The 18,421-nt window shown below is 45.8% G+C and overlaps 1 protein-coding gene across 1 annotated transcript in view; it reads left to right on the plus strand.

The window, feature by feature from the left end:
• Positions 1–1,454: 1,454 nt before the first annotated feature.
• The window catches only part of NOL6 (nucleolar protein 6), a 74,682-nt gene continuing 57,715 nt past the window's right edge, over positions 1,455–18,421 (plus strand). The window contains exons 1-12 of the mRNA XM_082241809.1: positions 1,455–1,566; positions 3,033–3,266; positions 4,095–4,211; positions 5,502–5,681; positions 6,684–6,852; positions 8,635–8,769; positions 10,453–10,616; positions 11,491–11,611; positions 12,738–12,796; positions 15,109–15,210; positions 16,214–16,329; positions 17,652–17,829. Coding sequence (XP_082097935.1) covers positions 3,033–3,266; positions 4,095–4,211; positions 5,502–5,681; positions 6,684–6,852; positions 8,635–8,769; positions 10,453–10,616; positions 11,491–11,611; positions 12,738–12,796; positions 15,109–15,210; positions 16,214–16,329; positions 17,652–17,829 — 1,575 coding nt within the window. The 5' untranslated portion in view covers positions 1,455–1,566. The remainder of the gene's footprint in view (positions 1,567–3,032; positions 3,267–4,094; positions 4,212–5,501; positions 5,682–6,683; positions 6,853–8,634; positions 8,770–10,452; positions 10,617–11,490; positions 11,612–12,737; positions 12,797–15,108; positions 15,211–16,213; positions 16,330–17,651; positions 17,830–18,421) is intronic.

An 18,421-nucleotide genomic window follows, 5' to 3' on the forward strand; every position in this document is an offset into this window, starting at 1 on the left:
CTGTGAGTTCTGAGACTTAGACGATGCCCTGATGGATCAAATTGTCTGTGGGGTCCGGGACATCTCTCTGCAATGGCATCTCCTCGCCAAGCCAGACCTCACGCTGCAGAAAGCCATTGAGGAGGCCATGGCCTCGGAAGCTGCTGAACTCTCCGCCCAGGAAATCCGCAAGGCCACCTGGACTCTGGTACTGGCCCTCGGTGATCCAGCAGGGTTTCCAAGCGCCCAGCGTATTTAAAAGACTACGTTCACTGGACAAACTGCACATGTAAAGCTGTATGGTGAATAGGGTCAATGAATATGCTTATGTGCCTTACTGAAACCAATAAGGGTATTGTTGTATGTAATGGAACCACTATGATTGTAACTTAGCTCAGCGGGGAGGGGTGTTATGTATTGAAGTTTTCACCCTGGCCACCAGGAGTATTGTGTATATAGTTTTCACTCTGGTCCACGTCAGTTACTTTAGGTGGGAAAACCTGGGTTGTTGTTGCTACAATGTTGACAGCCGGCTGCCTATAAAAGCAGGCCAGCTGAGCTGTTTGCTGTACAGTTCTGTTCCAGCTTACAAATAAAGAGCTGCTTTGGAGAAATCGCTACGTCGTCTGCTATGTCTACCCACTATTTAACAGTCCCCTTCTCCTTGTGCCCTCCATCTTTCCCAACATCAGGGTCTTTTCCAGGGAGTCTTCTCTTCTCATGAGGTGGCCAAAGTCTTGGAGCCTCAGCTTCAGGATCTGTCCTTCCAGTGAGCACTCTGGGTTGATTTCCTTCAGAATGGATCGGTTGGATCTTCTTGCAGTCCATAGGACTCTCAAGAGTCTCCTCCAGCACCACAATTCAAAAGAATCCATTCTTCGGCGATCAGCCTTCTTTACGGTCCAGCTCTCACTTCCATACATCACTACTGGGAAAACCATAGCTTTAACTATGCGGACCTTTGTTGGCAAGGTGATGTCTCTGCTTTTTAAGATTAAGATTATTTTTAACAATAATAATAGCAACAGCAATAATCGCTCCTTTTAGGCAAAATAAAAAAATTCCTTCCAGTAGCACCTTAAAGACCAACTAAGTTAATTCTTGGTATGGCAGTTCTTGGTATGGCAGACCAACACGGCTACCTATCTGTAACGCTCCTTTTAGGGTCTTCTGAGCCTGGGCAGACCCTGCCGACGCCTCGTGCGACCCAATCACAGCAATACTAAAAGCAGAATTTTTGCTACTGATTTCTGTTCTTTGCGGTGGGGAAGGATCTCCTATGCGTACCCGGAATTCCCCCCGCAATCAGAGAGATGGGCTCCTCTGCATCTTTTCTTATCTCTCCGTTCCGCGTCGATAGAGACCGCTGTTCGGAAGGCGCTAGGCGCGTGCGCGTCGACCGTGGGCGTGGCCTGGCGGCTCGCTTTGTTCCAATTGGATGGGGTTTCTTTTTTCTTTTTTCCCCTCCTGCGTTTGGGCTGTTTCGTCCAATCAGGAGCCACCCGGAAGTGAGCGGAGGCTGCTCCGGATTCCGCGTGGCTTTGCTTAGTTCCACCCACGTGGAATGCAGGAGGGACCAAGCAGAAGGTGGGTGCCGTGTAATGGGGGGTTGCGCGTGATCCTGAGGGAGATCCTAAAGCTGTAGAATGGGAAGCAATAACATTTTGTGTTGTGAGCCGCCCTGTGATCTCCGCGTGAAGGGCGGCTTGCAAAATTGATGAATAAAATAAATTAAGTAACTGAATAACGGAACTTAGACAGCAATCTAAGTGAAGAAGTCGGATAAAAAAATAAGATAACCTGTCCCTGGTTTACTTCGATGGCATTAAAGAGAGAGAGGAGAAAAAAATGATGTCGATTGAGTTTTTATATTGCTTATTATATTAAAACATGGCGTGCTCAGGTCCATGGGGTCACGAAGAGTCGGACACGACTAAACGATTAAGCAACAACAACATATTAAAACATTTCTCTAAGGGGTTTACAGAAAACTGAAACAACAACAGACAAGATGAACAAAAATGTTACAAAAATGCCAAGTTATATAGCATTTGGGGTTCAATGTAACTTTTTCGTTGTAGAGAGTGTGAAAGTAGTCCCATAAGCAGTGCCGGATTTACGTACAGTGGTACCTCGGGTTACATACGCTTCAGGTTACATACTCCGCTAACTCAGAAATAGTACCTCGGGTTAAAAAATTGGTTCAGGATGAGAACAGAAATTGTGCTTCAGTGGCGCGGCAGAAGCGGGACGCCCCATTAGCTAAAGTAGTGCTTCAAGTTAAGAACAGTTTCAGGTTAAGAACGGACCTCCAGAACGAATTAAATACTTAACCCAAGGTACCACTGTATAAGCTAAACAAGCTATAGTTTGAGCCCCACTCTCTTGGGGGGCCCCAAAAAAATTTAAAGGGAAAAAACCCTGGATGTACGTTTCCAGAATATAAGATAAAAACAAATAAAATAAAACCTACATACAGCAACAGTGTTCTTGTGTTGTGTAGGCTCCTGTGATGTAAGTAATGGGCCCTGCCTGCTAGCCTGCACCCTAAAATATCACTGGTTTGCTCATTTCTATATTAATTATTTTGATGAAATACGTATTTTGTTATGTGCAAATGGCTTTAGCTTCCTGTTAGGTCCATAAATTACCATATAGCATATCTTCAACACAAAAAACAGCAACAATTTGTTGTTGACAAAGGGCAGCTGGACATATAAAGGGCCCCATTACCTTCAGGAGCTGAGGGCCTCATCAAACCTAAATTTTGCCCATAAGGAAGATCTTAACTCCACATTCTTATCCAGGGACTGATTGCACTTATCTTGAGTAATGGCTATAGTAGTAGGTGTCCCCAGACCCATTCTCTTCTCTTTACCCATCCGTTGGGGAGTTGGAAGTATTCTGACAAGTTGATTCATGAAAACAATACAATTCAATAAGGTCCTGCTTATTCAAATGAACTTCTGAGCAGGCTTGTACCAAACAATTAAAATAAAATGACTGTGGGATTACTTTCAAGGCTGATCTGTTTTCCTTTGGCCTCTCTGCAGATGTCTGAAGATGCAGAGAGAGAAGCAGGCGTGGGAGACTCCGAGAGAGAAGATGGGGAGGCTCTTGCTAAGGAAGTGAGACCACGAGGGAAGAAAAGGTCTCTTGCTGCTGAGGGCGTTCTGCAACCGGTGAAGCTTTGCAAGGCTGAACTATACAAGCCGCCCACCAACGAGGAGCTGACACGCCTGAAGGAAACAGAGAGCCTGTTTCACTCCAACCTTCTGCGCTTGCAGGTCAGGCTAACTTAGCAGGGTTAGTCCTTTTGTGGGCAGGTGTTGTGGGAGAAGGGTTCCTGTAACTAAGACAAAGCCCTTCATTATTTGTACTTCCAAGCACCTGCATGGCACCCAGAATTTTGCTTCAGTCTATGGGCTTTCCAATTCTTTCTGTGTGTTCAAAGAATCATTAACTTTCTCCTGTTCAGTGCTTCTAAGATCTTGCCTAGCACTGGCTCCAGTGACTTTCCAGACTCCTCTTTCTCCCTCGGTTCTCCAACTACGCTGTCTTACTGAGCTTCCTGCCCCATTTTGCGTAAATGCCCGGCTTCTCGTCCTCTCCTGTGAAGCTTTGTTTCTGCTGTTCTGTTTTACAGTTGAACCTCTACTCACGACCACAATCTGTTCCAGAGGCCCGTCCTTATGGCAAAACGGGTTGCTGGTAGACGCGCCATTGTGCGCAGACGCATTCAACGGCAGCCTGCTTCTGCGCATGTGCAGACGGCGACAGTTGCTTCAGCGCGTGTGCAAATCACGGCAAACCCGGTGTTTACTTCTGCGTTTGCTGTGGTTGCGACTTGTAATGGGACATAAGTAGAGGTTCTACTGTACATCCTTTTCAGTTCTTCTTAAGGTGTTCTTTCATTCCATCTTGTCTCACCGTTAGTTAGTGTTTGTTTTATATCCATCCAGCCAGATGGATGGGGTATAAATAATAAATTATTGTTGTTGTTGTTGTTGTTATCATCATCATCTCACTTTTAGGTTGTTAGTAATAGCAATGAAGTTGTATTTTTTTTAAGTGCTAATGTGGCGAGTGGCGTCTCTCCTTTCTCCCCTGTGCAGATTGAGGAGCTTTTAAAAGAGGTGACTCTCAAGGAGAAGAGGAAGCAGAAAATCGACTCCTTCCTCCGCGAAATCAATGCCTTGCTGAGCACAGTCCCAGAGACCCCGCAGAGAGACGTATGTCCAAGATGCATGTAGTTTTACAACCCAATCTTATGCATGTTCACTCGGAAGTAAGCCCCTTATGTTTCATGGGGCTCGCTCCCTAATAAGTGCATTTAGGATGGTGGCCTTTGTGGTTGAGGTGTAAACACTTACTGCAATCCTAGCAGTTTTGTTTAAACCCAACAAACTGTGACAGTTAATCATAACGGTGGTTTGTTTGAAACAAGCTAACTTCACAGCACGGATCATGAAGCTGGCTTCTTTCAACGCATCGTACTTTATTAGCTGCGGTTTAGGGTATAGATGTAACACTGAACTGTAGCTCCCCAGAAGTAGGAGCTTCCAGTCTCCTTGCTGCTACCCCAGTGGAGAAGGAGAGCTTAAACGTGCATGTGTGCCTACGGCAGCAGACTCATTTCCTACACAGCAAACCATAATTTATCATGGTATTCAAATGTGGCCACTGAAATGGACCCTTGTCCCAGCATTGTACACTCATAACTGTTAGTGTCTTCTTCCCCAGGGTCTCTGGCAAAAAGAGCCTTTTCATTTTTTTTAAAGAATAATACTTTATTTAGAATTAAACAATAACAAGAAAAAACCACAGTAGTTGCTACATCAATTCATTACAATTAACCAATTTTAACAATATATAAATAGTAATAGAAAAATTACACAACATCACTTTTAACTTACTGAAGTTTTCATATTACACTTTTATCTCTTTATCTCCTTCTTAACATATCAAAAAGAGAAAGACCAAGAAAGGAGGCACACAAAAAAGTGAAGAGGAAGAGGGGGGGGGGAGGGAAAAAAGGAAAAAGAAAACAAAAGAAAACAAACACATTTATTTTGCTTCCGATAAGACCCATTGTATTATTGTTTCTACAATTTTTTCACACAGTTCCAAGTTATTGTATTTCTTTGTTTTCGTCAGATATCAAAAAACATTATATTTGTTGTTGTACAAGGATCACTCTATTTCTGCCAGGAGATATTTGTTATTGTAACGCTTTTCCAAATACTCCTTAAAGATTTTACATTCTTTCTGTACTTTCTGTTTTGGACAACATCTAATTCTCCCTGTCATCATGGCCATCTGTAGGTATTCTATCATTTGGACCTGCCACTCATTTATCGTAGGTGTTTGGTCACTTTTCCAATTTCTTGCAATTAAGATCCTGGCTGCCAAAAAGAGAGGCTTTTCCTAGCTCTGTTCACTGAGATCCTTTTTCACTGGCGGGTCCCATCCTGTACTCAGGGTGTGCTTTAACCTTTTTCTTCTACCCTGTCTCCTCCTAGATCACCAATCAGTCCTGGCTCCCCAGTGGAGTGAAGGTCCCACTCCAGCAGCTTCCCTTCTGCGTCAAGGGCCACTTTCGCTTCCTTCCCCCCGCCGAGGTGAAAGTGGTGGGGAGTTACCTGCTGGGCACCTGCATCAAGCCCGAGGTCAATGTGGATGTGGCAGTGACGATGCCCAAGGTTAGTGGCACTGGCACAAGTGAGAAGCAGACCACGAGCTGCTTAGCTTCAGCATCGTCTTCATTCCACAGGGCCTAAATTTGCAATAGGTTTTGTGGTTTGTGTGTGTGTAGTGCACGCCAACAATGGCATAATAATTTCTAGATTCAGGTAGGTAGCCATGTTGGTCTGATGCAGTCAAAATAAATAAAAAAATTGTCCAGTAGCACCTTAGCGACTAACTAAGTTTGTTCTGGGTACAGTGGTGCCTCGCAAGACGAAAATAATCCGTTCTGTGATTCTCTTCGTCTAGCGGTTTTTTCGTCTTGCGAAGCAAGCCCATTGACGGATTAACGGATTAGCGCTATTAGCGGCTTTTAGCGGCTTATCGGCTGATCGGATCAGCTGATAAGCGGCTTAGCGGCTTAGAAAAAGGGGGGGAGGAAAAAAAACCCGCAGGAACTCGCAAGACGAAAAGCAAGCCCATAGGAGATTCGTTTTGCGAAGCACCTCCAAAACGGAAAACTCTTTCGTCTAGCGAGTTTTCCGTCTTGCGAGGCATTCGTCTTGCAGGGCACCACTGTATAAGCTTTTGTGTGCATGCACACTTCTTCAGATACCAAAAGCTTATACCCAGAACAAACTTAGTTGGTCTCTAAGGTGCTACTGGACAATTTTTTAATAATAATTTCTGTTGAAGGCGAGTTTCAAAAAAACGTTTTTGTAAGGGTATATATTTTATGGGGCAATCCCTCTTGCTGGCCCAACTTGGCCAGTTAGCCCTGGTGATCATTTGATGTCTACTGACTGGGTTCCCCCCCTCCCCTCAAATGACCCTTGAAGTTTAGAATTTTATTGATAATTGATGCTGCATTTTATGTTGTACTTTATGCTGTTTTTAAGTCACATTTTAATCAATGTTTTATTTTGCTGCTAGCCGCCCTGAGCCCGGTTTTTAAACTGGGAAGGGCGGGGTATAAATAAAAAAAATATTTATTTATTTATTTATTTATTTGCTGCTAGGAGATCTTCCAGGACAAGGACCACCTAAACCAGCGCTACCACCGCAAGAGGGCTCTCTACCTGGCTTGCTTGGCTCAGCACCTGGCCAAGAAGAAGATCTTCGGGGCCGTGAAGTTTGCCTACGTCAACGGCAACCACCTGAAGCCAGTCGTGCTCCTGCAGCCGCAAGGTGAGGGCGGCTTTCCGCCTGCTCCTGGATCCAGACCCCCTTCCTTTTTCTTGGTCTCCCTGTAATAGAGCACCAGGTTTGGGCAGAAAAATACCATATTTTTTGCACCATAACGCTCACTTTTTTCCTCCTAGAAAGTAAGGGGAAATGTCTGTGCGTGTTATGGAGCGAATGCCTGCGGGTGGCGGGGGGGGGGATCTGCTGCAGTCGTGAGCAGAGGATCCATGGTTCCCCTTCCTTCCCTCCTCCGTGGTTACAAAGCATGGATCCACAGGATTTTTGCATTGGGCTACTCCAAACACACCGTCAGATCACATGTCTGTGGCCACAGCATGAACCACAAAAATCATATATCCACTATTTCATTTAGAATATTTTTTTTTCTTGTTTTCCTCCTCTAAAAACTACGTGCGTGTTATGGTCTGGTGCGTGTTATAGAGCGAAAAATACGGTAAGTGATGGGTTCTGGTGGGCTGAGCAGGAGTGTGATGCTGCAATGTAAGAGGCAGCTGCAGTTTTTGATTTCACGAGGCTGCATCTTAAAGTGGGTCAGAGTGAGTGAGTGCTGCAAGACTGGGGCAGGTTATTATTCGTTAATTCTGGATTGTTTGTTTGTTTAGTTGCATTTATAGCTCACCTTTTCCTCCAAAGAAACTCAAGGTGGTATACAGGGTTCTCCCCCTCCTCCTTGAATCCTCCCAACAACCCTTCGGGGGCAGGCTAGGCTGAGAGGCAGTGAGCATCATGGCCAAGCAGGGATTCAAACCCAGGTCTCATAGGTCCTAGTTTGATGCTCCAACCACTACTCCACACTGTCTCTGTTACTTGCATAGCTTGCCCATATCTGAATGGTCAGGCGTAAATTCAGAAAACATTACACAAGTGCAAGATTATAATGGAATCATGAAATAAAACCACAAAGCTAACCAATGATGGGGACACGGGTGGCGCTGTGGGTTAAACCACTGAGCCTTGGGCTTGCCGATCAGAAGTTTGGCAGTTCGAATCCCTGCGACGGGGTGAGCTCCCGTTGCTCGGTCCCTGCTCCTGCCAACCTAGCAGTTCGAAAGCATGTCAAAGTGCAAGTAGATAAATAGGTACCGCTCCGGCGGGGAGGTAAACGGCGTTTCTGTGCGCTGCTCTGGTTCGCCAGAAGCGGCTCAGTCCTGCTGGCCACATGACCCGGAAGCTCTACGCCAGCTCCCTCGGCCAGTAAAGCGAGATAAGCGCTGCAACCCCAGAGTTGGCCACGACTGGACCTAACAGGTCAGGGGTCCTTTTACCTTTACCTTTAGGTCTAAACCACAGAGCCTAGGGCTTGCCGATCAGAAGGTTGGCGGTTCGAATCCCTGCAATGACGGGGTGAGCTCCCGTTGCTGGGTTCCTGCTCCTGCCAACCTAGCAGTTCGAAAGCACATTAAAGTGCAAGTAGATAAATAGGTACCGCTCCTGCGGGAAGGTAAACGGCGCTTCCGTGCGCTGCTCTGGTTCGCCAGGAGAGGCTTAGTCATGCTGGCAACGTGACCTGGAAGCTGGAAGCCGGCTCCCTCGGCCAATAAAGCGAGATGAGTGCTGTAACCCCAGAGTCTGCCTTGACTGGACCTAATAGTCAGGGGTCCCTTTACCTTTTAACCAATGATGAAGTTAGCAGTGTAGCAGGAGGGGAGACGTCCAGTCCACCAATGGAGGGGGATGTTCTTAAAAGTCTTGGCCTGGGTGCCTTCTCCTTATCGATTCTCCTGGCTTGCCTTTTGCTCACCCTGCTTTGTGGGGTTTCCCCAGGGAAAGACATGAAGTTGGTGACTGTCCGCCTCTACGCCTGCCCTGCCCAGGGCGTCTTCAAGACCAGTCGCCTGCACCCCAGCAAGAACAATGTCCGCACGGCTTGGTTCACGGAGAAGCGCTCCCCTGTCGCAGGTATTATTATTATTCTATACTTATTTATACACCGCCTTTTCCCGCTGATGGGGACTCAAGGAGACTTACACTGTGTGTAACGTTTCCGAGCACAATTCAAAGTGTTGGTGCTGGCCTTTAAAGCCCTAAACAGCCTTGGTCCAGTAGACCTGAAGGAGCGTCTCCACCTCTATCGTTCTGCCTGGACACTGAGGTCCAGCGCCAAGGGCCTTCTGGCGGTTCCCTCATTGCGAGAAGCAAAGCTACAAGGAACCAGGCAGAGGGCCTTCTCGGTAGTGGCACCCGCCCTGTGGAACACCCTCCCATCAGATGTCAAAGAGATAAACAACTACCTGACATTAAGAAGACATCTGAAGGCAGCCCTGTTCAGGGCGGTTTTTAATGTGTGAAATTGTAATGTATTTTTCATCTTTGTTAGAAGCCACCCAGAGTGGCCTGGCAAACCCAGCCAGATGGGTGGGGTAAAAAAATTAAATTATTATTATTATTACTGATCTGCACACATAAAACAAATTAACGCACAGGAATCTTCCAAAAGCCCACCCCAAGCCCCAAAAGTCCCATGGCGATCAGCAAATGGTAAGGGGGGCAGGACCGTGAAATCTGGAAGCCCCTAGTCATGAACCGGCACATGGGCGGTGGATACAGATTCAGTCGTTCTGACTCGAGGAACGAGGCAGTTGAGCAGCTTGGCAGCTGTATCCATGACTGAGCCGCCCTTTTTAGGATCCACTCAGCTCATCCTGAAAAGGGGGAGGGGCTAGAAAAGGTGCCTTAAACATACTCTGCCTCCCTTTTTCCCTGACTGGATTACTGCACCCAGTGGGGTCGCCACCCAGTGGTGGTAACTGAACCTTTTTTCAATCTTACTTGGCTACAAGTGATCGCCAAAGAAGAAGACAAATAGGAACAGCTAAAAACATAGGAGAAAAAGCAATCACCCAAAAAACCAAACAATTAAACATTAATAGAATTACCTATGGATAGATAAGATAGATTAAAAACTTGCAGCCCATTGCAACAAAAGTAGCATGGCACCAGCCCCCTCGTTAAAAGGGAATTTAAAAAAATGTTTTTCTGGTTATTGCTGTTTTCCTTTTGTTCCCCCTGTGAATGATGCCATGGCCTTTGGCTAGCGCAATAAAGTTTATGAATGAATATACTGTGGTGCCTCGCAAGACGAAATTAATCCGTTCCGCGAGTCTCTTCGTCTAGCAGTTTTTTCGTCTTGCGAAGCAACCCTATTAGCGGATTAGCAGCTATTAAAGGCTTAGCGGCTAAAAGGCTATTAGCGGCTTAGAAAAAGGGGGGGGAGCGAAAAAAATCGCAAGACTTGCGAGACTTTTTCGTTTTGCGAAGCAAGCCCATAGGGAAATTTGTCTTCCGAAGCGCATCGAAAAACGGAAAACCCTTTCGTCTAGCGGGTTTTTCGTCTTGCGAGGCATTGGTCTTGCCGGGCACCACTGTATAAACCTTTGATGAACTTGTGTATTCCTGCCTAATAACCCCCCTTCTAAGCTACACAGAAAGTTAGCCAGAGTGTCTCCATTTTAGACTTGGATGTTGTGTTTCTGTTGTTGGGTTCTGGGCGGTTTTATGCCAGACAAGAAGGCCGCAGCTAACGGCGTCTGCCATATTTGTTCAACATGGACCGGTGGTGATCTCCTGTTCTGCCTTTCCTAGGAGCCTCGGAGCCACCGACGCCACACTACAACAACTCCATTTTGTGGGACCTGGTCCTGGAGTCCAGCCTGCTCTTCCTCTCGGAGGCAGCCCATGACTTCCAAGGCATGCGAGACGGGGTGTCTCTCCTCAAAGTGTGGCTGCGCCAACGTGGGCTTCACCAGGTAACTGGGCCCGGGCACAATGGGGGGAGACCTGGGCCTCCTTGCTTCCTCACCCTTGAGCAGCCTGGCTGTTGTGACAAGACCGCGTTGTCAACTGCCCTGAGATCTACAGGTATAGGGCGGTATACAAATTTAGTAAATAAATATTTGGGGTTGCAATCAAATATTTGAGGTTACAATGGTGGTGCTGGCTAAGGCCCGTGGGAGTTGTAGTTCCAAGAATTCTGGAGGACACCAGGTACGCAAAATCTGCTAAATGTTGTGATCCCTTTGCACTATGCTAAAAATGTCTCGAGCAGCTGCAGGCTACATTCCTAAACAGGACCGTCTTCACCCAGTGGGGTGCAAGGGGTGCGGGGCACCTGGAGGCCGAATTCTGGGGGGCGCCTCTCAGTCAGTGGAGGTGAAAAGCAATGGAGCGAAAGTCCCCACCCCCTCCTCGGTTACTCTGTTGCATTACTGCGCCGAAGATTTCAGATTAAAACTGCCACTGCTGGAATGAAAGGAGGACCATTTTCTGCCTCCCCACTTCCAGCCACGCTCTGAAGACTGGAAAAGAGATCCTCTTAAGAATATTAGGGGGGTAGGCAGGGGGAGCATGGCTTTGGTTTTTGCAGTCTTCAGGGGAAGGACTAGACCATGTGAAAAATGAACACAATATTTTAGCTGCGGTTCATTCAATTTCAGATTTGTATTCTCGTTGTAAAAAAGCATGCCTAGACATTCTGTTCTTGCACCCATAACCTAGGTCCAGAGTGCCGTTTAGCTCCTAGCTTTCTAGCACCGGGTGGCTGGAGGATTTGGGAATCTGCAGCAGAAGAGCACCTTGTGCCAACTTTTGTGTATTGTCCATTTCTTCCCTCCCCTCCCCCAGGGCCTTGGGTGCTTCAATGGCTTCATGGCTTCTATGCTGGTGGTGTATCTCTTGGAGAAGCACAAGATCAACAAAGTGATGAGTGGATACCAGGTGTTGAGGAACAGCCTTCAGTTCTTAGGTAAGCCCAGTGCGCTTTGGCTCTGAGGTGGGAGGTGCTTCGATCTGAGCTGGTTTGTGGGGCTCCCTACCTTTCCTCCCTCGATCACAAAACAAGCCACCCATTTGGCAGAATAATCATAGAATCATAGAGTTGGAAGAGACCACAAGGGCCATCGAGTCCAACCCCCTGCCAAGCAGGAAACACCATCAGAGCACTCCTGACATATGGTTGTCAAGCCTCTGCTTAAAGACCTCCAAAGTAGGAGACTCCACCACACTCCTTGGCAGCAAATTCCACTGTCGAACAGCTCTTACTGTCAGGAAGTTCTTCCTAATGTTTAGGTGGAATCTTCTTTCTTGTAGTTTGGATCCATTGCTCCGTGTCCGCTTCTCTGGAGCAGCAGAAAACAACCTTTCTCCCTCCTCTATGTGACATCCTTTTATATATTTGAACATGGCTATCATATCACCCCTTAACCTCCTCTTCTCCAGGCTAAACATGCCCAGCTCCCTTAGCCGTTCCTCATAAGGCATCGTTTCCAGGCCTTTGACCATTTTGGTTGCCCTCCTCTGGACACGTTCCAGTTTGTCAGTGTCCTTCTTGAATTGTGGTGCCCAGAACTGGACACAGTACTCCAGGTGAGGTCTGACCAGAGCAGAATACAGTGGCACTATTACTTCCCTTGATCTAGATGCTATACTCCTATTGATGCAGCCCAGAATTGCATTGGCTTTTTTAGCTGCCGTGTCACACTGTTGGCTCATGTCAAGTTTGTGGTCAACCAAGACTCCTAGATCCTTTTCACATGTACTGCTCTCAAGCCAGGTGTCACCCATCTTGTAGTTGTGCCTCTCATTTTTTTTTGCCCAAGTGCAATACTTTACATTTCTCCCTGTTAAAATTCATCTTGTTTGTTTTGGCCCAGTTCTCTAATCTGTCAAGGTCGTTTTGAAGTGTGATCCTGTCCTCTGGGGTGTTAGCCACCCCTCCCAGTTTGGTGTCATCTGCAAATTTGATCAGGATGCCCTTGAGTCCATCATCCAAGTCATTGATAATAATACGATAGGAGACGATAGTCTTTATTGTTTCACAATCTCTGAGTAATTGCATGATCTTTCCCCCCACGTGTCTGTCTTGCTTCCAGCTGCCACAGACCTCAGTACATCTGGAATCAGCCTTTCAAAGGATGGAGTTTCCTCACTGGTAAGAGTGTGAGCTTTGGGGTACTTGGAATTCCTGGTTAGGGCAGAGGCGATGGGGGTTGTTTATTATTACAGCTGTATTCCACCTTCCTTCCAAGGAGCTCCAGGTGCCTTGCCTGGTTCTCCCCTCATCCCTTTGTATCCTGGCAACAACCCTGTGAGGTTGTCCATTCACTTTCCCTGCTAGAAGCTGCCACTCCCACCTGCTTTTCAGCCTGCGACGCCTTTTGAATCTCAATATTTATATTTTATGGAAAGGTTTTCAGTGGAGAAATAAAAGAAATTGGGGGGGGGACCCAAAACAAAAATGAATACAACACAATGTATAGGTATATAAGTAAGGTTATCATCCATCGAGCATACAATTATTAACACGTCACTATAGTTTTTATAAATGCACTTGTACTGTCATCATATTTATCCATACACAATCTGTGTCCAAAAGCAATCTCTTTGTATGTTATAAGAGTTGCCGTATCTTCTATCCATTGATCAAAGGATAGTAGTAGTAGTAGTAGTAGTAGTAATAGTAATAATTTGTTTATACCCCGCCCATTTGGCTGTGTCTCCCCAGCCACTCTGAGCAGCTCCCAACAGAATATTAAAACATGATAAAACATCAAACATTAAAAACTTCCCTAAACAGGGCTGCCTTCGGATGTCTTCTAAAAGTCGGATAGTTGTTTATTTTCTTGACATCTGATGGGAGGTGTTCCACAGTGCCAGAAGTCCCTCTGCCCGGTTCCCTGTAACTTCACTTCTCACAGGGAGGGAACCGCCAGAAGGCCCTTGGAGCTGGACCTCCGTGTCTGGGCTGAATGATGGGGGTGGAGACGCTCCTTCAGGTATAGATAGAAAGATTCCAGCAGCAATTCAAATGTTTAATGCCAAAGTTGTCCCTAAACTATTATATGGCTGCGAAGTATGGACTACAGCAATATCAGGTAACTTGGATCGCCCACTTCACATGTTTCTGAGATCTCTTTCCGGCGTCCCAAGATGTGTCTCAGGTGCAGCCTTACGTCTTGAGTTCGCCCAGCCCTCAATTGTAAAACGAGCATGGAGTCGAGCCATTTCCTACAGCTCCCACCTACTACCATCGGATGCTCGAATTAGAGGTGGTTTCTCCAATCTGATCCTAAGAGATATTCATAATTCTCCTTGGAAAACTACAATTAATCTCAAATTCCGCTCTCTTCTCAATTTGAACCGCAAAACTGTTTTTAATTTAGAGTGTATAAGCCCGGCAGCCCTACCTCTAATCAAAAAGAAGCTGCAGCAACTTGACTTCTCTAACACAGCTTCCCATGCAAGAGGGCCGTGTTCAGGCTTAGCCCTAGGTATTCCACCCCCGGAAGGGATCCCTCTATACTGCTTTACAATTCCTTCGGAGGCTAAACGAAGGGCCTTTACCTGTGCCCGTCTCAACTGTTTTCCTACAGCAGTTCTGTCGGGTCGTTACTCCAGAGTTCCCAGCGCAAATAGAACATGCTCCTGCAATGACACGGTTCTGGAGACTATGGAACATGTAATGCTCTTCTGTCCCAATTGGACAGATGAAAGATCTCGGTTCCTAACTCCTCTCGTGAACAAGCTTCATCTCCCAATCCAGCCTTGGATAGTGTCCCTTCTTCTGCAGGATTCTGACCGTTGGATTACCGAGATGACAGCTAATTTCCTGCTTAGTGTGATGAAGAGGAAAGCGGCACCAACTCCTTCCTCAATACCACAGATGTAGTCGATACGCCACACAATCAAACCTGTTTTTTGTATTCTCTGTCACTCAATGTTTTAAATCTCCCGTTACCTTTGTTATCCCCATTTTCTCAAAGTATTCGCCCAGAACGGCATACACTTTTATCTCCCCACCCCCATTTTATGTTGTTATTTCTATGTATATTATGCTATGGCCGCATGGCTAATGCAATAAAATCATTATATCCCCAGTGAATCAATATCAAGTCTTTCGGCAGACCTGAGGGTGCAAAGAGCCCATCTATGTTGACCAGGTGTCAAACCCCGTATCTGAAGAAGTGTGCGTGCACACGAAAGCTCATACCAATAACAAACTTAGTTGGTCTCTAAGGTGTTACTGGAAGGAATTTATTTTATTTTGTCCTGTATAATGGGTATGTGATTTAGGATAATATGATCATCTGGCATTTTTAATTTCTCCCCCAAAATTTAGTTATACATCCCGATGCTTCTTTTCTCCAGAATTTTGCAACCATCAGCCATTGCATAAACCTAAGTTTCAAAGGAGCATTTTCCTTGTTCTGCCTTTTGAATCTCAGCTTTGTCCTCTTCCTCTAGCCTACCCTGGCGGACTTCCACGCAGCGTTCCAGGTGGTCTTCGTGGACCCTTCTGGGTTGGTCAACCTGTGCGCAGACATGACGGCCTCCACATATAAGCAGGTAAATGAGGTAGTGGTTTGGCCCAGCTTTCCCCAATGTGGTGCCCTCTGAATGTTTCCTATCAGCCCCAGCCAGTTCAGGTTTACTGGAGGAGAGGAGAGGAAACTTATCTGTGCAGCCAAAAGGCCTTGTTACTAGCAGAACAAATTCATTGGAAAACCGCCGTGTATTCATGTCACTTATAACCAGCTCTTCCTGGAGTGAGAAACAGAATTAAAAATACAACAAAGCAATATTTCACCAAAATTCAGCACCCTCAAAGGAAGAACGGTTGATAAAAACGAGGGGTTTTTTCAGCGATGGCAAAACTGATGGCAATGATAAGAGACACAAATTTAGAATCCTTTAAAGAATTCTGGAAACTCACTCTAATCTGTTTAAAAACTTATATCCCCTATGCAAAGGCCAAAGCAGGGTTTGAAGCATAAGAAAATAGCAGGATATATTAAGAAACGGGTTAAAGAGGATGAAATTAGATAAGACAGAACCTTAAAAAGCAATTTTATGTAATTTGAGTTAGAAATATTGATGTTGGGTGAGTGGAAGTCACTAGTTTGTTGAATTGGAATATAACTTGAGTAGCAGATTTAACTTTCAATATGGAAAAAGAATTATATATATATATAAGAAATTCAGCCTAGTCTAGAAACAGATGGCATGCCAGTGTTTTCACCGTTGATGGCACTGCAGACTTGTTGGGGTAGGCTGAGAACGGGAGAGTGACTTGGGCGAATGGGGAATTCGAACCCGGGTTTCGTGTTATTGTCTACCTGCTGCTCTGCTTTGCTCTTTGCAAATGGACCAGGGAAGCGAACGGGCCAAGAGTCTTTGCACCGGCCGCTTGGGGGGGGAGTGGAGTGGTTTTGTAGGGTACCCCCAACCAAGATGAGTTGATGCCTCGAGAGAAAAAAGGAGGCAACTACATTGTGGCCTGGAATTGACACTTGGGGTGTTGGCTTATTTCTCGGCTTGCCTAAATATGTGCGGTTTTGCTCTCCCTTAGATCCAGTTCGAAGCCAAGCACTCTATGGAGATTCTGGACGACAAAACGATGGATGGGTTCCATTTGCTGCTCATGACCCCCAAGCCTCTGATCCGAGCCTTTGACCATGTGTTCCAGTACGTTCTCTCCACGAGAATATTTCTTTTTTCTTACATTTACACACTACAGTGGTGCCCCGCAAGACGAATGCCTCGCAAGACGGAAAACTCGCTAGACGAAAGTTTTCCGTTTTGGAGGTGCTTCACAAAACGAATTTCCTATGGGCTTGCTTTGCAAGACGACAATGCCTTGCGAGTTCCTGCTGGTTTTTTCCCCTTTCCCCCCCTTTTTCTAAGCCGCTAAGCCGCTTATCAGCTGATCCGATCAGCAGATAAGCCGCTAAAAGCCGCTGATAGCGCTAATCTGTCAATGGGCTTGCTTCGCAAGATGAAAAAACCGCTAGACGAAGAGAATCACAGAACGGATTCTTTTCGTCTTGCGAGGCACCACTGTACTTTTTCTTCGAAGGAGCACAAGGGGACCTGTCTGGTTCTCCTCTTCCTCCTCATTTCCTCCTTACAACAAGCGTGTGAGAGAAGTTGGGCTGAGATACGGTGACTGGCCAAAGGTCACCCGGTGAGTTTTGTGGCCGCATGGGTATTCGAACCCCAAGCCTCCCAGGTCCTAGTCCAACACTCTTTTAAAAAATGTATTTTGGTAAAAACCAGAGCCCTTTTGGGGGCGATAATTTAGACGGGAAAAGGTCAAAAAAAAGGTTATTTATGTATGCCATTACGGCTGCCTATGTTTTGTTAGCACAAAAATGGAAAACGAGCGAGGTCCTAACCAAAGAAAAATGGCAACTTAAACTGATGGAATTTGTGCAGCTTGCGGATTTAACTTACAGGATAAGAGAACAAGAGCAACATTTGTTTAAAGAAGATTGGAAAATGTTTCTTGAATATATGGGGGGAATTGTGTACACTTGGAAACATCGGCAGCATTAAGATAAATTCAACGGTTTTGATGGAAGTAATAATGGAATACTGAATGGTTTAATTTATATAAAATATGTGGGGATTTACGCTATGCAAAATGAACCACGGGAAGAGAAGAATGGAAGTCATTGATATTTTAAGGTTGTTTAAATGAATGTTCTAAATTGTAAAACAGAAGAGTTAATAAAAATTCTATACAAAAAAAGAAAATAAGTAATACATAACTAAATAAATAATAATTAATAATCTGACTTGATGCTATATATAAACATCCAAGGAATGGGTCGACTTGCTCATACTGGGCTGCCGAATCGTGTCTTTCTTGGAGAAGAATTTGAGTTGGTTCAGCACCGAGAATTTATTTCTCCTCCGCTGCTGTGTTTGCCCAGCCTGGGCACAGTTGCTTATTTGTGGACCCAGCAGTGACTGCACTTCCCTCTCCCGGCCCGCTCTCTCCTCAGCCTCAAGCACGTCTCCAAGCTGCAGGCGGCCTGCAGGAAGATGCAGCTGCTCAACGAGCTGATGGATCGCGGCGGGAATTACGTGGCGGCAACTCTGCCTTTCCTCATCGGCTTGCTGGAACGAGGGCTGTCTCGGAGGATCGTGTTGCTGACGCATGCGCTGCCCCAGACTCAACCAGTAAGTTTGAATTTCAGACCATGGTGGTGGTGATGATATTTATATTATATTTACATTCAAAACCTGACAGTACCAAATTATCAAAGGCTTTTCATCAAAGCCAGACTAAACGTCTTTCCTTCTGCAGTGTTGCATGGCAGGTTGAGAGGAGTTCCCTACCAGGACAGACTTTGCTCGTGTGCTCAAGACATCGATTCTGTAAAACATATTTTGCTGCACTGTGCAAAATATGAGCAGGTCAGGGCTGACCTGATGTTATCCTTGCTGGTACCTTTCCTGGGAAAATCAGGAGCTCACTATGTCAGGTTCCTATTGGAAGACCGGACAAACGCTAGAACATTAGCAGTGGCAAAGTTTTTATTGGTGGTTGCAAGAACCAATGATCCCTATCTTTAAGTCTGAACAAAATGGTAGTTTAACCTGGAGGTAGACTATCTGAATTGTGCATTGCTTTGTAACGATTTGTTGGGTCTCTGGACCATAATAAAGATTGATTGATTGATATTTATTTATAAACCACCTTCTGGCGAACCAGAGCAGCGCACGGAAATGTTGTTTACCTTCCTGCCGGAGCGGTATCTATTTATCTACT

Source organism: Podarcis vaucheri, assembly GCF_965113315.1.
Source record: "Podarcis vaucheri genome assembly, chromosome: 11".
NCBI classification, from domain to species: domain Eukaryota; kingdom Metazoa; phylum Chordata; class Lepidosauria; order Squamata; family Lacertidae; genus Podarcis; species Podarcis vaucheri.